The 15,724-nt window shown below is 34.7% G+C and overlaps 3 protein-coding genes across 8 annotated transcripts; 2 read left to right on the top strand and 1 right to left on the bottom strand.

Annotated features, from left to right (window-relative positions):
* Window positions 1-2,216: 2,216 nt before the first annotated feature.
* Window positions 2,217-5,598, bottom strand: LOC104714084 (IQ domain-containing protein IQM4). The gene is made up of 9 exons (XM_010431337.3): window positions 5,110-5,598; window positions 4,260-4,829; window positions 4,042-4,156; window positions 3,880-3,945; window positions 3,701-3,789; window positions 3,525-3,612; window positions 3,203-3,430; window positions 3,016-3,117; window positions 2,217-2,932 (listed from the first exon to the last, which is right to left on the bottom strand). The coding sequence occupies exons 2-9, from the start codon at window positions 4,760-4,762 to the stop codon at window positions 2,525-2,527; spliced, it is 1,599 nt and encodes a 532-aa protein (XP_010429639.1). The 5' UTR covers window positions 4,763-4,829; window positions 5,110-5,598; the 3' UTR covers window positions 2,217-2,524.
* A 2,571-nt stretch (window positions 5,599-8,169) lies between these two features.
* LOC104714085 (tRNA N(3)-methylcytidine methyltransferase trm141) lies at window positions 8,170-11,836 on the top strand. Of its 4 annotated transcripts, none has more exons than XM_010431338.3 (11): window positions 8,170-8,419; window positions 8,499-8,560; window positions 8,903-8,953; window positions 9,042-9,068; window positions 9,168-9,272; window positions 9,589-9,696; window positions 9,874-9,945; window positions 10,048-10,098; window positions 10,379-10,441; window positions 10,532-10,858; window positions 10,946-11,836. In XM_010431338.3, exons 1-11 carry the CDS (start codon window positions 8,326-8,328, stop codon window positions 11,672-11,674), a joined length of 1,689 nt encoding a protein of 562 aa, XP_010429640.2. In that variant the 5' UTR covers window positions 8,170-8,325; the 3' UTR covers window positions 11,675-11,836. The 4 variants fall into 4 exon arrangements, 2 of the variants coding, with proteins under 2 accessions (XP_010429640.2, XP_019085143.1); XM_019229598.2 differs by having other exon boundaries at window positions 11,077-11,836; XR_015566484.1 differs by having other exon boundaries at window positions 8,176-8,419; window positions 10,365-10,441.
* A 72-nt stretch (window positions 11,837-11,908) lies between these two features.
* LOC104714086 (uncharacterized) lies at window positions 11,909-14,157 on the top strand. 3 transcript variants are annotated; one of them, XM_010431339.3, is made up of 8 exons: window positions 11,909-12,171; window positions 12,549-12,753; window positions 12,835-12,920; window positions 13,187-13,244; window positions 13,326-13,385; window positions 13,460-13,510; window positions 13,601-13,679; window positions 13,864-14,157. In XM_010431339.3, the coding sequence occupies exons 2-8, from the start codon at window positions 12,580-12,582 to the stop codon at window positions 13,932-13,934; spliced, it is 579 nt and encodes a 192-aa protein (XP_010429641.1). In that variant the 5' UTR covers window positions 11,909-12,171; window positions 12,549-12,579; the 3' UTR covers window positions 13,935-14,157. The 3 variants fall into 3 exon arrangements, with proteins under 3 accessions (XP_010429641.1, XP_010429642.1, XP_010429643.1); XM_010431340.3 differs by having other exon boundaries at window positions 11,987-12,171; window positions 12,560-12,753; XM_010431341.3 differs by having other exon boundaries at window positions 11,987-12,171; window positions 12,597-12,753.
* The last annotated feature ends 1,567 nt before the right edge of the window (window positions 14,158-15,724 follow it).

A 15,724-nucleotide genomic window follows, 5' to 3' on the forward strand; every position in this document is an offset into this window, starting at 1 on the left:
ATGTATTATGGTATAGTTGGTGTAGCTGACCATCTTTCTTCCAAAACAGAATCGTAATTATAACTAAGTTTAAGAATTTTTCCTACACTTAAATTATGTGCCTAATATCCACTCCATCCATATGATGTTATGATTTAAAATTTTTTTTATTACAGATTAAATATATTTTTCTTTTTCTACGCAAAAAATGTTTTTTTATAATTTTTTGTGACCATTTGAAATATGCACTTTTGATCAATAATTTTTGTTTAGCAACTCTAAAAGAAGAAGAAGCCCAAGTGCATAAAAAGTCATAACAAAAAATATTTGGGAGAATAGAACATCTTATCTTAAGATCAAAGTCGCTAACATATGACCAACTAAGCCCATCCAAATATGTGTTGCCTAAAGCCTAAATATGTGCTGCTCTTAATTTTACAATTTATATTGCTTTTTTTAGTAAGTTACATTACAATACTTTATTTCTTTGTCCAAAATTTTTTTTTTAAAAAAACATACAATAGTTTATTCTAGTTTTTCGATCTATATAGTACCATAATTAATTGGAATTCCAAACATTGTCGCGGTCGGACAGTTTTGATCAATGGTTATTGGCCCAGATTATAAAAACTCAGTTCAGAGAAATAGCCCATGTGTCAGATCTTTTCTTCTCGAACTTTAATTTAAAAAGCAGTTTGAAATTGAAAACTTCGACAGTTCGCTTCCTAGACTGGGTTGGTTTTGAGTCAACGGCACGCATGCTTCACTAGTTCACTTAATGCAAGTTCAAAATACGAGGGAAGATTACTATTCCCTTTTATATCTTGCCAACCAAATTAATTAATCATGTACCGCAATATAGTAGTACGATTTTAAAATACTATACTCCATCCACAATTTCATAGATCCTCATTCAGTCATTCTCGAAACTCGAGAGTTGTGTTTGGTTTTATTGTTCATCTGTGTGTGTTTTTCTTAACTATATCACTGGAAAAAGGTAATTTGTTTTTGTTTTTTTAAACGTTCATTTTTGGTTTAATGTTAAATTTATAAAATCTAGAATTGTTCACCAAATAGTTAGTCTTCCTAACTACATCAGTTCGACAGGTACTTTCACATCCTGGTGCAATGATTAGGCCTAAAAAGCTAGGAATGGTTACACTACTAGACATATAACTAAAACAGTCTTAAGAAGTGGGCAACTACTTTTGTGTTGTCTTCTTTTTTTTTCTTAGTAAGTAACTGTAGTAGCATTTATACCCTTAATATGGGTCTTATTTAAATCTATGTTTCCGTTACGTGATCTTTTAGTTATCTGTTTTTTTATGGAATAATGTTATTCTTTATTATATTTGGTAATTAATTAAATTAGTAATAAATGAGTTTTTCCTATTCAATTTGTATTTTTATAGACTGTTGAGATAAAATTTGAAACCTAAAGAGGAATTAAATTCTTCATCCGCCTATAAATATATATTTTTAATCTATCCTAAAAGCATTCCAAAATAACCTCAAAATGATAACACATACTCCCTCCGTTTCACAAAGAGTATCATTCTGGAGAAAATTTTTTGTTTCACAAAGAATGTCATTTTACATTTCAAATGAATGTTTTAATGCTAAATTTTCCTTTTTACTCCTAAACTCAAAGCTATTTTCATTGAACTTAGATCATTAATTACTTATTAAGTAGAGGCAAACATAAATAATTCAAACTTTTCTTAATTTGTGTGAAATGTGTCAAAATGACACTCTTTGTGAAACGGAGAGAATATATAATAAATTCATAAGCGAAGAGAGAGAAATCTAATCACCTAACTAAAAAATAAGAACTTCATATATCTCTACTTAATCATATTGCTTTAAAGATTTTAGGTTCATGTTAATTACAATTACACACCCGCAAATATTTATATTTGAGCTGCCTGCCAAGCTTGTTCCTCAATTTCTGCTAATCATAAAATCTCAAAGGGATCCCTATCCACGTTTTTGTTCACAATCAAGTAGGTGGTTTAAAAGACCACACGAGACCATGAAAAGTCAAGTCAAGTCTCTTAGATGGGGATGCATTATTGAATGAAAAACAATTATGTTTTCTTTTTGTTTTTGTTTTTTGTTTATACAAAACCCTTAAAAGATGAGAGGAGGATTTTGTTGTTGAAACCCTGACACGTTTTTCTTGTCTACAAACTCGCGCATTTTTTTTTTTCTCTTAGCTTTTTAGTATAAATGATCAATTTTTCAGATGGAAAATTATTCAATATTTTTAACAACATTTATTCGAGGTTACAAATCCAACACTACTAATACAAAAAGTTGTTTTATAATTCACCTAATGAATACACAGCCTATGGGATTCACCTAAACCAGAAGTTACAATGCACCCATCTAAAAGGGACAAAACACCAAAAGGGACTTACAAAAAACCTTCTGTGACATGAATTAAAGAACAAAGATGAGAGAATGATGAACCATTTTCTCCCACCTTACTAGCTTACAGGTCATAACATTCACTTCTTGGTGAATTAAGTTAAGAGCAAAACGCCTAACAGTTTACTTGCACTCTAGGGCTTGGGATTCCCATGTATGCTAAGCGTGGAGAGACTCTTACTCTAGGACTAGGCCTTGGAGAAGGAATTGGACCGTAGGGTGATGGAAAACGTGCAGAACCAGGCGAAATCCGAGGAGACAAACTGACTTGTTCGAACGCTTGTGACTGAAGCTCCATTGGATAATCTCTGACACACCCAATTCTTGGACCAACCCCACTATTCCATTTGCAAGACAGCCTCTTTGCAAGCTCAAACACCGGTCTTTCTCTCTCTTTCTCTTCTTCTTGTTCCTCTGTAATGATGGTTTCTGCTGGTTTATTCTCTGCTTCCTTTTCTTTTGATTCTTCTTCTTCGTAGCCACTGGAATTGAATGACGAGTATTCCTCGTTCACAGAGCATCTCTGCATTCAGATTAAGATAATTGAGTATACACCATTTTTTTCATATTTAGCATTTGTATGCAACAAATAATTATTTTCCTTACCTTAACATTGGTGAGATCAACATTGTTCTCTTCCAGGAAACTTATGAATTCCTTGAAGTTGTCTTCCGTTGGGAGATAGTGTCCACTGTATGGCCATATAGCCTGAGCAAAAATGTGTTTTGTTAGCTCCTCCTCAACATAAAGGCTAAGCGATTCAAGATATGAAGCAAACTGAATAGGAACACACCTCTAGGATCCCATCGCGGGCGACCAATCTTCCTGCAGCAGTTGTGGCACCTCCAGACAAGAAACTGGAGTGTTGGAAACGACCTTTCTTCTTCTGTCCTACGTATAAGGTTCTAGTGGTGCTAAGTACAAAAATCGACTTTTCCTCTGTTGAGTTGATCAGAGTCATGCTTTGTTTATTCATTAGTTTCCCATCTTCTACTATCACTTCGTATGCTTCTCTCTCCAGCTGCAGGTTGAAGAACACAAACGTTTATGAGTAAGAAGAAGGTAAGTATATTCTAGACATGGACTTTTTGCAGGTGAAACCAAAAAAGACTCACCGGTCCAAGATACTTAATGCACTGTTTTTGCAGAACACTTCTTGGGTGGTGTTCAAGATTCACATCTTTACCATCGCCAATGTCCAACCTTCATTTTCAAATAGGTGGAAACAGAGTTCAGAACATATTCATTTGTCAAAAAGAAATAAAGAAGGTCATTAGACTAAGTGACTAACCAGTAGAAGAATGGTTGTGCGCTCATGCTTGCTGACCAGACATCGTAATAGAAGTGTAAGTTGTGGCCATAACGATGTCGTGGGTCAATCTGTAAATGGAGAATCGAAATACTCAAGTTAGATTAAATCCACAAAACAGGAAGATTTTTTCAATGCACAAAGCATATATGAGGACATACAGCTTCAAGCCAATGCTGAAGAGCTAACTTCTGAGCTTTTTCATCTTTTGACAATCCTTTTCCAACCTAAATGACATACAAAAGTAGGATTCACATCAGTTTTCATTGCAAAGAGAGATAAAAGTTTATGGACTCAAAACACTTGTGGAAATGGTGTCAAACCTTAGCAGCTCGTGTTCTAGCTCGTGCCCACTTCGAAACAGCGGTTTCATGTTTCTCTTCTCCGAAGAAGGAAACCGAGCTCAAGTTCAGAGCTGCAGCATCCAGAGTCTTCCACCTAGAAAACATTTGAAGAAACAAAACATATTAGTAATCAACAAATTGAACACCATTACTAGCAAAGCAGATAGACAGATAGATATGATTATCAAGTGACTCACCAGAGCTCCTCAACCACAACAGCACAATCTGCTAGGTTCCTTCTTGTCCTGTAACTTTTGTACACCTTCTGTACCGTAGTTGCAGCTGCGTCAAGCTCTGTGACAGGTCTAGGGGAGAAGAACACAAAAGGCTTAGGTGGAGTAATCGAGGGTATTGTTATCTGGATTCTCTCGCAGTTTCTTCCGTTCAAACTGTTGCGAGCAGGCTTCTTCGTTTCGACAATCTGCTCATCAGCCTTGTTGTTCATCGGTTCAGCCGTGACTTCTGTTGGAATCTCCCAGCTGTTAAAGCTCAAAGACCGCTCCATACCGGTCTTAGGAGACTTTTCCGGCGGCTTCTCACTCTTGAAACTGTTGGTTCTTGATGTCAAGACTCCTTCTTTCAATTTAAAGCTAAAAGATCTGGTTTCAAGAAAACTCTCGACAGGGTTCTTGAAACTGAAGAACTGGGTCGTCACGACTTCTTTCCAAGCAGACAAGAGCAAGGAAAGAGAAAGCCCCATCTTCTACTGATAAAACAAACAACAATATATAATCTCTTTGCTCCAAAATTACCAATATACAAATCCCCTGCACACACATCCAAATTCAGATCAATATCAAAAACGTTGACAAACAAATCTTTTCTCTAAACAACTATCATTAATATATTCATTTTTTTAAACTGAGTCATTGCTATCATCACCATTCACCAAACCCAACTACTGTAGCCGACGCTAAATAAAACCGTTCTCATTCAGACATTTCAACAAACACATTGACAGCATCTGAAACTATACAAATAAAGGTGAAAACTTTATGATTTTATCCAGCTTCTATGATCGGACCCATGTAAGAATCAGAGACATACCTCAAGATTGCAGAGTAACTGAGTAAACAACACCAAGAAAGACTTAAAAAAGGTCAAGTCTTTATTATATCTATTCTTGTCTAGAGAAGAGGACTAAAAGAGGAAATTAGAAATTGAATACAATAACAAAGTTAGAGGGAGATAGCACAATATATATACACAGCTGAATAAATGTATAGTGGTGTGTGTTTGTGTAGTTGACGAGTGAATGGAGTAAAAAAATAAAGTCTTCTTTTAACAAAATCGTTGAATATGACAAAACATTAAACATAATATAATAGTAGTGAAGATTCAAAGATGGTGTGTCTGAAAAAGAAAAATATATTAGTTTTAAAATGATATACAGATACAGACAAGTAAACAACATACACTAGCGTGCAATAAAAAACACAACAGTGTATAAGGGAGGGAACCCATAGGAGAGGAGGAGACGCTCGGTAATAAGAAGGTAGCTTCACCGAAACTTATTAATTCAGAAAAGGACAATTTATTTACCTTTTTGTTTTGTTTTTTTTTCATATTTATTTCAGTAGGGTCGTTAAGTACGTACGTTTTCCAAGCAATTCTTATCTACAATGAAATGATGAAAAATATATTAATGCAGAAATAGTGGAAAGAATTATATATGTATATTACCTTTAAGTGTTGACGAAGCATAATATTCATAAGATTAACTTGTTATATAAAAAGTTTAATTCACGTTCAATGTGATTTAGATAATTAATCAGTCATCAGTCACATTTAAAGTGAATAAAACAATAATAATCTACAAAGTTTTGATTTTCTTACTTTTTCTTTTTGTAGCAAATGCATTTTTCTATTGAATGTCGAATTAACCACCTGCAGAAGTAGCTAGCACATAAATGCTAGGAAAATTAATATTTGAGATATTTTTGTAGCATGAGCAAGAAATCTACTACTCCCCAAATTTTATAATAAGTGTCATTCTAAAATTTTTAAAACAAGTATTGTTTATATATACTCACAAATAAAAACATTACTTAATGACAGTTGTTAGTTTGTATATAACAATAATAATAATATAAAATAATATTAAAAAATTTCTCAATAAAGAAAGAGTCTAAGCATTAATCCATATTTCTTAAAACATATATCCTAAATATAAGATAGGCTACCCAAACCTAAATAATATTTTTTTAAAGAATTTTTAAATATGATAATTGTCTTAACTAATGGTTTTTTTTATGTGAAAAAAAGAAGAAGAGAAGAGAGATGTGGCTGATCTCGAAATGATGGAAGATCGCACTTACTCATGAACCGCTGGCTCTCATGTTTGTCATTACATCTGACAAATATTTTATTGGAACCATCAAAACTTTGAAACAAATCGGCTACAAAATATATGCTAGTTACCTATCTATTTATCTCGCGTCCAGATTTTTTAAGATAAATAATTACATATAAGGTATAACCGACTTCTTTCAAATTTTGACAGTCCTAAGGAACTCTTTGTTTTAACTAGTGTTATTTTTAGAAGTTTGTGAAGTATATGATATAATGTTCATAAAATTTATTATAATGTTATTTTAGAGTATTTTCTATTAAATATCAGAGTTTAGCTATATGTAGAAAAATTCAATTCACCCATTACGTATCAAAATCACACAACTAATGAGGTCTTAAACATTTATATGTGTTTGGAGTAGATGACAAACATTAAATATTTAAATAAATTATTCACATGTGTAGATTGCGTGCACATTGCATATGAGCAAAGGAAGATTAGCTGAGAAATGTGTGAGATAGTTTTTGTTTTGTGTCGACGACATTTGTGTCGACGACAATCGCACAGATTTTGTTCTTTCTGGTCAGCATAATTTTATATAAAAGTTTGGATATAATTAAATATAGTTTGGTCTCTGTCTTTAGACGTGTGGCTGTATAATTGATGTGGTTTGGTTGTTGATTGTTTTCTAATAGTACTTGCTAGTATTATATGTGCACTGCTCATCTTATTCTATACTTTTCATTTACTATTTTTTAAAAAGATTATTCAAGCAAAAAGATTGTATAGTAATAGTATTAATATTTGGGACTAAATACAAACATATCTAGAATTGCTGCTGGAAGTGGAAACCTTTACTTTAAGCTGAAGTCTCTGACTTTGACTGAGGAAGAAGAGCCACAGGAGCAACGGTAGCCTGTTTCAAAAACATTTTCAGAAGATATCAACATAATATGTAAGGAACACAAAGACATAAAAAGAAAATGAGATATTTTACCGGTTTCTAAATTGTTATATTTAAAAATAAATAAAAGGTAAACATAACAAAGATACAACGTTACGGTTTCTTGAATTGTGTATAGATTATGACTCATGATTTTGCTTTAAACACACGCGTTGGAATTAAACGTTGAGAATATTTGCATGTGTTCAATACAACATTTGATTGTGTAAAACGTTTTCAAATAATCAGCCGAGATTTCCAAAAGTGGAAGAACAAAGGAAAAACAAAGATACGGAAATCACAAAATAAATTTTATTATTCCTACCAAAAGAAAAAGAATGATTATAAATGTATGGATCGGATCGGACTACTTGGTTTGCTTAATATATTTCTATGACTATAAACTATTAGATTAATATTATTATTACCCATTTTTGTTCAGTAGAATTTCCAGTCAGAGTTGTTTAGCAGATTTAGTTATGCTACGCATACTTAATAGTTCATGCAATGATTATGTTATTTTGATGTATAGGTTTTCAGAATTTTTGCACATAATTATTTTGTAAAGTTATTTTATAGATTTAGTTTCGCTCAATTAATACATTGAACTTAATGCATAGATGTTTAGCGAAAATTTTGTGTAGTTATTCTAGCCACAGTTATTTCGCAGGTTTAGTTTGGCATAGTTAGGGAAGTATCTTGGACTCTCTTAGATATATTCTCTCGGTTATAGTAGACAAGATATGCCAACGAGTCCATAGTTGGTCATCTCGCTTCCTCTTAGGGGTCCAAAAAAAAAAAATCACACTAAAGGCCCAATCGTGATTGGGCCTAGTAATAATAATAATACCCAATCAGCTTAATGACTCTTATGGTCATTCTTCCTCCTAATCGCTCCACTTGAAAATAATAAAACCTCTCTTCTTCTTCTTCTTCTTCTTCTTCTTCTTCTTCTTCTTCTTCTTCAGATTTCTCAGAAAAAGAAGAACCCAAGTGTTTTGCCGTCAGAGAACGGCTTCTGGTAATAATGTCTTCTGGCATTGAAGAGCAGCAGCAGATTTCGGTTGAGAAGCTGCAGATTTATCCGACAGCTAACTCTGGTGTTACTCCTTTTTGGCGAGGTTTGTCCAAAGTTCACATCTTTAGCTTATTTATTTTTGCAAGCTTGCTCCTTTAATCGTACTGTTTTATATCTCTCAGAGAAGTATGAAAGGGATGCTAAAAAGTATTGGGATATATTTTACAAGCATCATGGAGACAGAGTAAGCCTTTTCTCTCTCTCAACTGTTTAGGGTGTTTGGTAGGTTTGGGGACTCGAGTTAGTTAGTGATACTGAGCTATCTTCATTAGACTTTTAGTAACTCAGGTGTGTTTGTATGGCGGTTCTTTAGTAGGAGAGTTATGGTCTGAGAGTCCTTGAGCCGATCTTGTGTACAGAGTTTATGGTAAAGGGATCTGTTTTCAACTGCCTCAGCCCTTGATTTCTGTTTTCACCAGATCTAATTTATCTCTATTCATATTACAATGTTGCCATTCGTGCTTTGTGCAAATGATATTACTGTACTTAATTTATATGAATTATGATTTTACTTGTTCTTCATCAGTTTTTCAAAGACCGCCACTACCTGGACAAGGAATGGAACAGCTATTTTTCTGTAAGTACTTTAAAACTAATTCATATGGTATCTGCTGCATTACTTATTGTAATATTCAACCTGAGTTTCTCTTATTCTCTTTTTTCAGGTCAGTGGGAAAAGAGTCATTCTTGAGGTAATCACAAATGCTCTAGCTGTTACTTATCTAAATCGAACTATTTTGTAGTTTGCTAGATGAGTAGCTTCTGCTGAGCTATTGGTCTTTCATTTGCAGGTTGGCTGTGGAGCTGGAAATACCATATTTCCTTTAATTGCCACATATCCAGACATTTTCGTTTATGCATGTGATTTTTCACCACGAGCTGTCGAGTTGGTCAAGGTCAGTTCATTAATCTTCTCTAGTGTTTGCTTTTCTCTGGTTGATTTATTCAGCTCCATGACGCAAGTTTACTGCATTATGCATGAGTACCTGCTGATGTAGTGTCAATTCGTTAACTGGCAATTTATAGTAATCGCCTTTGTGACTACTTAAGCACATTTAACTGGTTTGTGTACCTTAGTTAATGCCTGTAAATAGTTACTTGTTGCGTCCACCACATGGAATAGTGTACGATTTGTCATGTGCTTCGTAGTTTTTAGATTACTGTATTCTGTTGAACTTGTTCAGGGTGTATTTGACTTGTTATGACATTCAGGCTCATGATGAATACACAGAGACGCGCGTGTGTGCATTTGCTTGTGACTTGACGGGGGATGGTCTTGACAATCATATTTCTCCATCTTCAGTTGATATTGTGACCATGGTATTTTTCCTAACAAATGTATACTATTGTGTTGTCTTCGGCCTAGTTATTTTTAGCAAAAGATTAACGTTTTCCTTTTAATTGCTCCCCTGGTTTTTGTTTTTATCAATATATCATGTTTGAGCCTTTTCCTTTATCATCCTAAAATATTTCTCATGTCAAATACTTGTTGAACAGATATTTGTATTATCCGCTGTATCACCAGAGAAGATGCCCTTAGTATTGCAGAATATTAGGAAAGTACTTAAGGTATCAACCACATTTTTTACTAATGAACTCTTTGGGCATCCATCTTTCTCTGCAAGACTAAATTTCTCATGTTGAGTTACTTTCTTATTCTTCTGTTTTTAGCCGAATGGGTCTATTCTCTTCCGTGACTATGCTGTTGGTGATCTTGCTCAGGTTTGATCCACCTTTTATTACTTCCAAAGTTGAATTATCGCTTCTCTGTTTTGCTATGTTAGTGGAATTAGAATCCCACTAAAAATACTTTATGAATACATCAAATGTCATATACTTGAAACGAGTCACTTAAACTTCAAGTTTGGTTAAAAAGGAAACACCTCCTCTACTAGAATTTCAGCCAAATGGGTGTATTCTGTAAATGTTTTATCTCTGATCTGCATGCTTTAGAATACGAAGACATGGTTACTCATTATGTGGTTCAGTATTTGATCAACAGGAGAGGTTTTCTGGGAAGGATCAGAAGATCAGCGAGAACTTTTATGTCAGAGGTGATGGCACTGTAAGTTCTTTCTTTCCTCCACTTTTCTATCTCTTTGCATTGCAGTACACATGTTGGCAGTAGTGTGATGATTTTACATTTTTTATGCAGCGTGCATTCTACTTTTCTAATGAATTCCTAGAAACTTTGTTTTCCGAACAAGGATTTGAAGTTGAGGAGCTTGATGTTTGCTGCAAACAAGTCGAGAATCGTTCACGTGAACTGGTCATGAATCGGCGCTGGGTACAAGCTACATTTCGTCTATCAAACGACAAGAAAAACCCTACCAAACTAGACCAATCTGAACAACAACAAAGTAACAACAATCAGCTTAAATCTGAGGAGCAAGAAAGAAAAGAGATTGTTGATAATACCGACATTGATATATCCGATGGTCTGGCTATGGAAATGTTTGGAGCCTCTCCATCAAGTCATGAGGTAAAAAGAGACTTGAGAGTAATCTCACTGCTTTTTCTTATTCCTTCTTTTATGTTTACAAATTCATCTCTGGTTTTGTTATCATAGATGAGCGTGGTTAAGCTTAGGGATTCTGCATTTAAAATCAAACATTTGTCCAAAGAATATCAACATACATGCAAATCTACGGGGTTGATGCTATGGGAGTCAGCTCGGCTTATGGCTTCTGTTCTTGACAGGAACCAAAACATTGTTTCTGGAAAACGGGTGTTGGAATTGGGCTGTGGCTGCACAGGAATATGCTCGATGGTAGCTGCCAGATCAGCTAGCCTTGTGGTAGCTACCGATGCAGATACAAAGGCACTTACGCTATTGACGGAGAACATCACAATGAACCTCCAGTCTTCTTGTTTACTTGGGAAACTGAAAACAGGTCAACTTGAATGGGGAAACAAAGAGCATATACAAGACATAAAAGGTTTGGCTTGTGGTGGAGGCTTTGAAGTTATAATCGGGACAGATGTTACCTATGTAGCTGAAGCCATTGTTCCTTTGTTTGAAACCGCAAAAGAACTGATGTTACGGGAAACAGGAGACTTAGAGGGGAAAGAAAAGCCGGCATTGATTCTATGCCATGTTTTCAGAAGGGTTGATGAACCTTCTCTACTGTCAGCAGCATCTAAGTTTGGGTTTAAGCTTGTAGACAGATGGGCTGCTGCAAATACAAAGGAATCTCCTCCAATTGGCAACTTCATTGACAGTTGGTTTTCTGAAAAGGATTTGGTCGCGGAAATCCCGACTTCTGCGTTGCATATTCTCTACTTTCAGATGGAGTAGGCGTTGGATTAGTTAGATGGATTTTTTTTTGTGTTTTTTCTCATTGCTTGCTTCTCAATCAATGAATGTTATATTTATACATGTACTCTTAATCAGTGGAATGCGTTGGGTGTGATCTTGTTCTTGGTATCCTGTAAGAATCTGACCGATATTGGCAGTGAATTTTTGTTTGGGTATAAAACGATTACAAAAACAAAAAAAGTGCATTAATAAGGGGATGAGGGGGCTTTTTGTAAGCCTATTGTTTCCAATCACATTTTACAAGTTTTAAATATTATTAATATGACCAAGGGGAAGGGTTCAATCAATTGAACCCAAAAGTGCATTAATAAGGGGAAGGGTTCAATCAATTTACTTGGATCATCTTTTTTTTTTATTCCTAAAAACTCCACGAAAAGTATTCACCAAAAAAAAAAAAACTCACCAAAAGAAGCATATCTGTTTTCTTCTCCTTCCTTTTTCGGGCGATTTTGTTTCGACGGCATTTTCTTTGACAGGTGAATTGCTTCTTCTTCTTCTTCTTCTGATTTATTATTATAGCTCTTCCACTTACATTAGTTTTAGATCTTGGTTTGGGTTTTTACTCTTTTCTAAGGAAATGCTTAGATTGATTGGGTTTTTGTTTAGTTTCCGTGAAAAAAAAAATTCCAATTTTGGAATCTGAATTAGACTGATTTACTTGGAATCCAATTTGGGAAATTAACTTATTACTATTTTGGTAAGAACCTAATACCTATGTTGAAACAAAAGACTATGAGAAGAAAAATATGCTATAAGAAAACAAATCACTGTTACTTTGTTAGTTAGGTTATTACTTGGAACATATTTGATGAAATCAACCTGTCAATGTTCTTCTTATTTCTATTTGTGGCAGCAAACACACAGGCAAAATAAGTCACACTCGTATGCTGTTGTTTTCCAGTAAACTTAATTCTCTAACAGAACAAGTTTCGAGATTTAATATTGACGACGATATGGGCCTTGGAGGAGGCAGTGAAACCTTGGAATGCAACTGTGGTATGCCTCTTTGCATCTGTGTTGTTGCTCCTTCCAAACCTACCATTAAACCAAACCCACCGGTAAATTTCTCATTTTCCTTTTTAAGTCTTTCTGTTCCTTACATATTATGTTGATATCTTCTGAATATGCTTTTGGAACAGGCTACCATTGCTCTTGTGGCTCTTCCTCAGTCAAAGTCAGAGCCTTCAGCAAAAAGTAAAGGTTCCACTTCCAGCAGCAATTCTAGGTATATGTTAGTATTTAGTCCTAGTATCAAGTCAAAAGCTTGCGTCTAGAGTTTAGACATGAGAGACTCTTGTCTGTCTAGGCATTTGTGCCTTTGGATTTACTTGCACTTCAACTATACAGATCAAATCTAGTTTCATGTGTAATTGGTTCATCTGCTTTTTGTTCATTTCTGTAGAAAACCTTTGTGGAACTTGCTGTCTGAGTGAAGTGTCTATGTCTTTCTGGTGTATCTTGATATGTAACTTAGCTATGGAAAAATCTCAGGTCAGCTCTGAATCCTGGACAAGACATCCCCCAAAGAGACTATGAAGCCAGTGGGGAGGTAGTTAACTCTTTGACATTTCATTACATGGATAGACTATGTCTTCATAGATTTTTATGGAATGTGTTTGTATGTAAAAAGGGATTAAGGGAAGCAATTAAGAATGGCGACACTGCAGGTGTGAAAAAGATTCTAAAAGAGGTATGCTTAATCTCCATTAAAGAAGCTGCGCTTAATTTAAGTGTTCAGAAAGGCTAAATCTGTAAGAGTTGCAGGGCGTAGATGCAAATTACCGTGACAAGCAGGGAATGTCAGTGCTTCATTTGGTAATCTTCTCTCTATCTCTGCCATATGTGTGATTGTTTTGGTTCGGTAAGTCCAAATACACCTAATTAGATCACCTTTTGGTCCCACAGGCTGTCCTATTCAACCAAACTAATATTGCGTTGATTTTGATGGATCATGGAGCAAGCCTCGAGTACAAAAATGCACAAGGTAATTCTCATAATAGGCAAATCTTGCGTTGATAATGTCTCAAGTCAATGACCTGCGGAAAGCATTTAGGGAGAACAAGTGTGACTAGTGATTCATTTGTTTTGTGGTACTTGTGATTCCTGTATTTCTGGAGGGAATTTCTCTGGTTTCGCCTAAAGTATAAATATTGTTATGCGTCCATCAGGAGAAACACCGCTAGATTGTGCTCCCGCAACGCTGCAATACAAGATGCGGGAAAAGATGAAGTCCACTTAACAGCAGACCTCATACAGAGGTACATATCATTCCTCGAAGCTTTTAACCTATGAGGGGAAGATTTGTAATGGAAAAATCAGGAGCTCACTTGTAACTTTAGTTGCATTCTGTGTGCAATTTTTTTTTATGTTATGTGATCTTTGAACCATCTTCTTATTCCACTATGACATACAAACTCACCTTTTATTGCAGCTACAAATATCCACTTGCTTTTGCATCCAAATGCAGCGTCTGAACTAATATGTTGTTTGGTCAAATAAACAGCATGTAATGTCTACATCGAATTCCCAAATGCAGGAACAAATAGCACCAAATTTAAAATCATGATACCCGGCAACAATCCTTGACTCATTGTCTGAACAATAACACAAACTTTGTCTTCAAGATGGTCTACTATAGTCCGTAGAGAAGACATGTGATGAAAATGTCTTCGTTATATGTTTACTACACATACATTTGAGAATGAAAGATATGTGTCGGTGGCTCATACTGGGCCTCGAATCCTCTGAAGCCCATGTTTAGGGACATGTGACACGTGAATGATGCAGACTGCAGAGAATATCACCATATCTCCTCTTATTTTCTAGCGTCCCTTCTATAAAAATCCATTCCTTATTGGCTAGTATTTTAGCATCCTCACCCATAGAAAATATTCAACTTTTCATTTGCTTGTACACTTGTAGTCAGTGGCGGACCCAGGATTAAAAATTAGGGGGGTCAATGTGTTATAAGGGAGAATCGAACACGGGTTAGGGAAGTCAACTTAAGGGGGAACAAACCAACTTAGCTATTGAGACTTTAATGATTTACATGCAAAAACAATTATTTATCTATTTTAGGCAGGTCAGTTGACCCACCTTCCTCCTACATAGGTCCGCCACTGCTTGTAGTTCTAAGCTACGTCACAAGACTATAAGTTTTGTTCTCTAACCATGTTTGATTCTTTGCTTGTTCTTTCTTTAGTTACTTTTTTGGCATAATTCACTGATTCCATCAACTCGTTCAAGCACCAGCTCGAAGAAGCGTAACTACTTTATCTTAAGAAATCATGGATCTGAAAAAGCTACGCTTCTCGAGAAGGTGCGTGAGCAAGTTGATGCATATTTTGATTTGTGAAGAACAAAATCGAATCTCACTGTGATGATGTCAGTTTTATCCAAATCAAGATGAACTCTTTGAATTTCTTCCTTGTTTTTTTTTTTATTATACCATTGTTGTTAGTAGTTAATGATGATTGTAGTGCTACTAAATATCTTAGCTAGAGAAACTAAATGGATTTAGGTTTGGAAAAATGATTGCCAGCTATTTGAAGTATATGCCAACACATAGCCACACATACAAACAATATAAATGTCTTGTTAACTACGTGAACTATTGTCATCACATAAGTACATCCATAAACAAACATAGGTTATGTGTGCAACACCATAAACATTCGAGGTCTGCCGGAATCCAGCGTTGACTAGAGTTGACCGATGTAGACCAGTATTGACCAGAAAAAAATATTCAAAAAAATATTTTTTTTCTAAAAATAATAATGATTTTGTTTTTATGTATTTTTGATAAATAAATAAAAGGATAAATGATTTGTATAATTTACAAAAACAACATATAACAACAAAAAAATACAAGAAAATTATTTACCAAAATAAAAATAAAAATAATATGAAAAACAAAATTTGTGTTATATGAAGTAATTAATTTTGTTAAGCCTAGGGGTGAATAACTCTCATTCATCCCTCTTAATTAACAAATCAGAATACAATAATATGGCATGTCATATCATATTT

This window comes from Camelina sativa, chromosome 9 (assembly GCF_030686135.1).
Source record: "Camelina sativa cultivar CO46 ecotype springtype chromosome 9, ASM3068613v1".
NCBI lineage: Eukaryota > Viridiplantae > Streptophyta > Magnoliopsida > Brassicales > Brassicaceae > Camelina > Camelina sativa.

What these genes read in the sequence shown, in the direction of transcription:
- LOC104714084 (XM_010431337.3), bottom strand. Translation starts at nt 4,762, where the DNA reads ATGGGGCTTTCTCTTTCCTTGCTCTTGTCTGCTTGGAAAGAAGTCGTG. An exon ending in CTAGAACACGAGCTGCTAAG is followed by an intron (nt 3,946 to 4,041) that starts GTTTGACACCAT and finishes TATGTCATTTAG; the next exon opens with GTTGGAAAAGGATTGTCAAA. An exon ending in GCACAACCATTCTTCTACTG is followed by an intron (nt 3,613 to 3,700) that starts GTTAGTCACTTA and finishes TTGAAAATGAAG; the next exon opens with GTTGGACATTGGCGATGGTA.
- LOC104714085 (XM_010431338.3), top strand. Translation starts at nt 8,326, where the DNA reads ATGTCTTCTGGCATTGAAGAGCAGCAGCAGATTTCGGTTGAGAAGCTG. An exon ending in CAGTTGATATTGTGACCATG is followed by an intron (nt 9,697 to 9,873) that starts GTATTTTTCCTA and finishes CTTGTTGAACAG; the next exon opens with ATATTTGTATTATCCGCTGT. An exon ending in CCTCTCCATCAAGTCATGAG is followed by an intron (nt 10,859 to 10,945) that starts GTAAAAAGAGAC and finishes TTGTTATCATAG; the next exon opens with ATGAGCGTGGTTAAGCTTAG.
- LOC104714086 (XM_010431339.3), top strand. Translation starts at nt 12,580, where the DNA reads ATGCTGTTGTTTTCCAGTAAACTTAATTCTCTAACAGAACAAGTTTCG. An exon ending in CCATTAAACCAAACCCACCG is followed by an intron (nt 12,754 to 12,834) that starts GTAAATTTCTCA and finishes CTTTTGGAACAG; the next exon opens with GCTACCATTGCTCTTGTGGC. An exon ending in TGAAAAAGATTCTAAAAGAG is followed by an intron (nt 13,386 to 13,459) that starts GTATGCTTAATC and finishes TAAGAGTTGCAG; the next exon opens with GGCGTAGATGCAAATTACCG.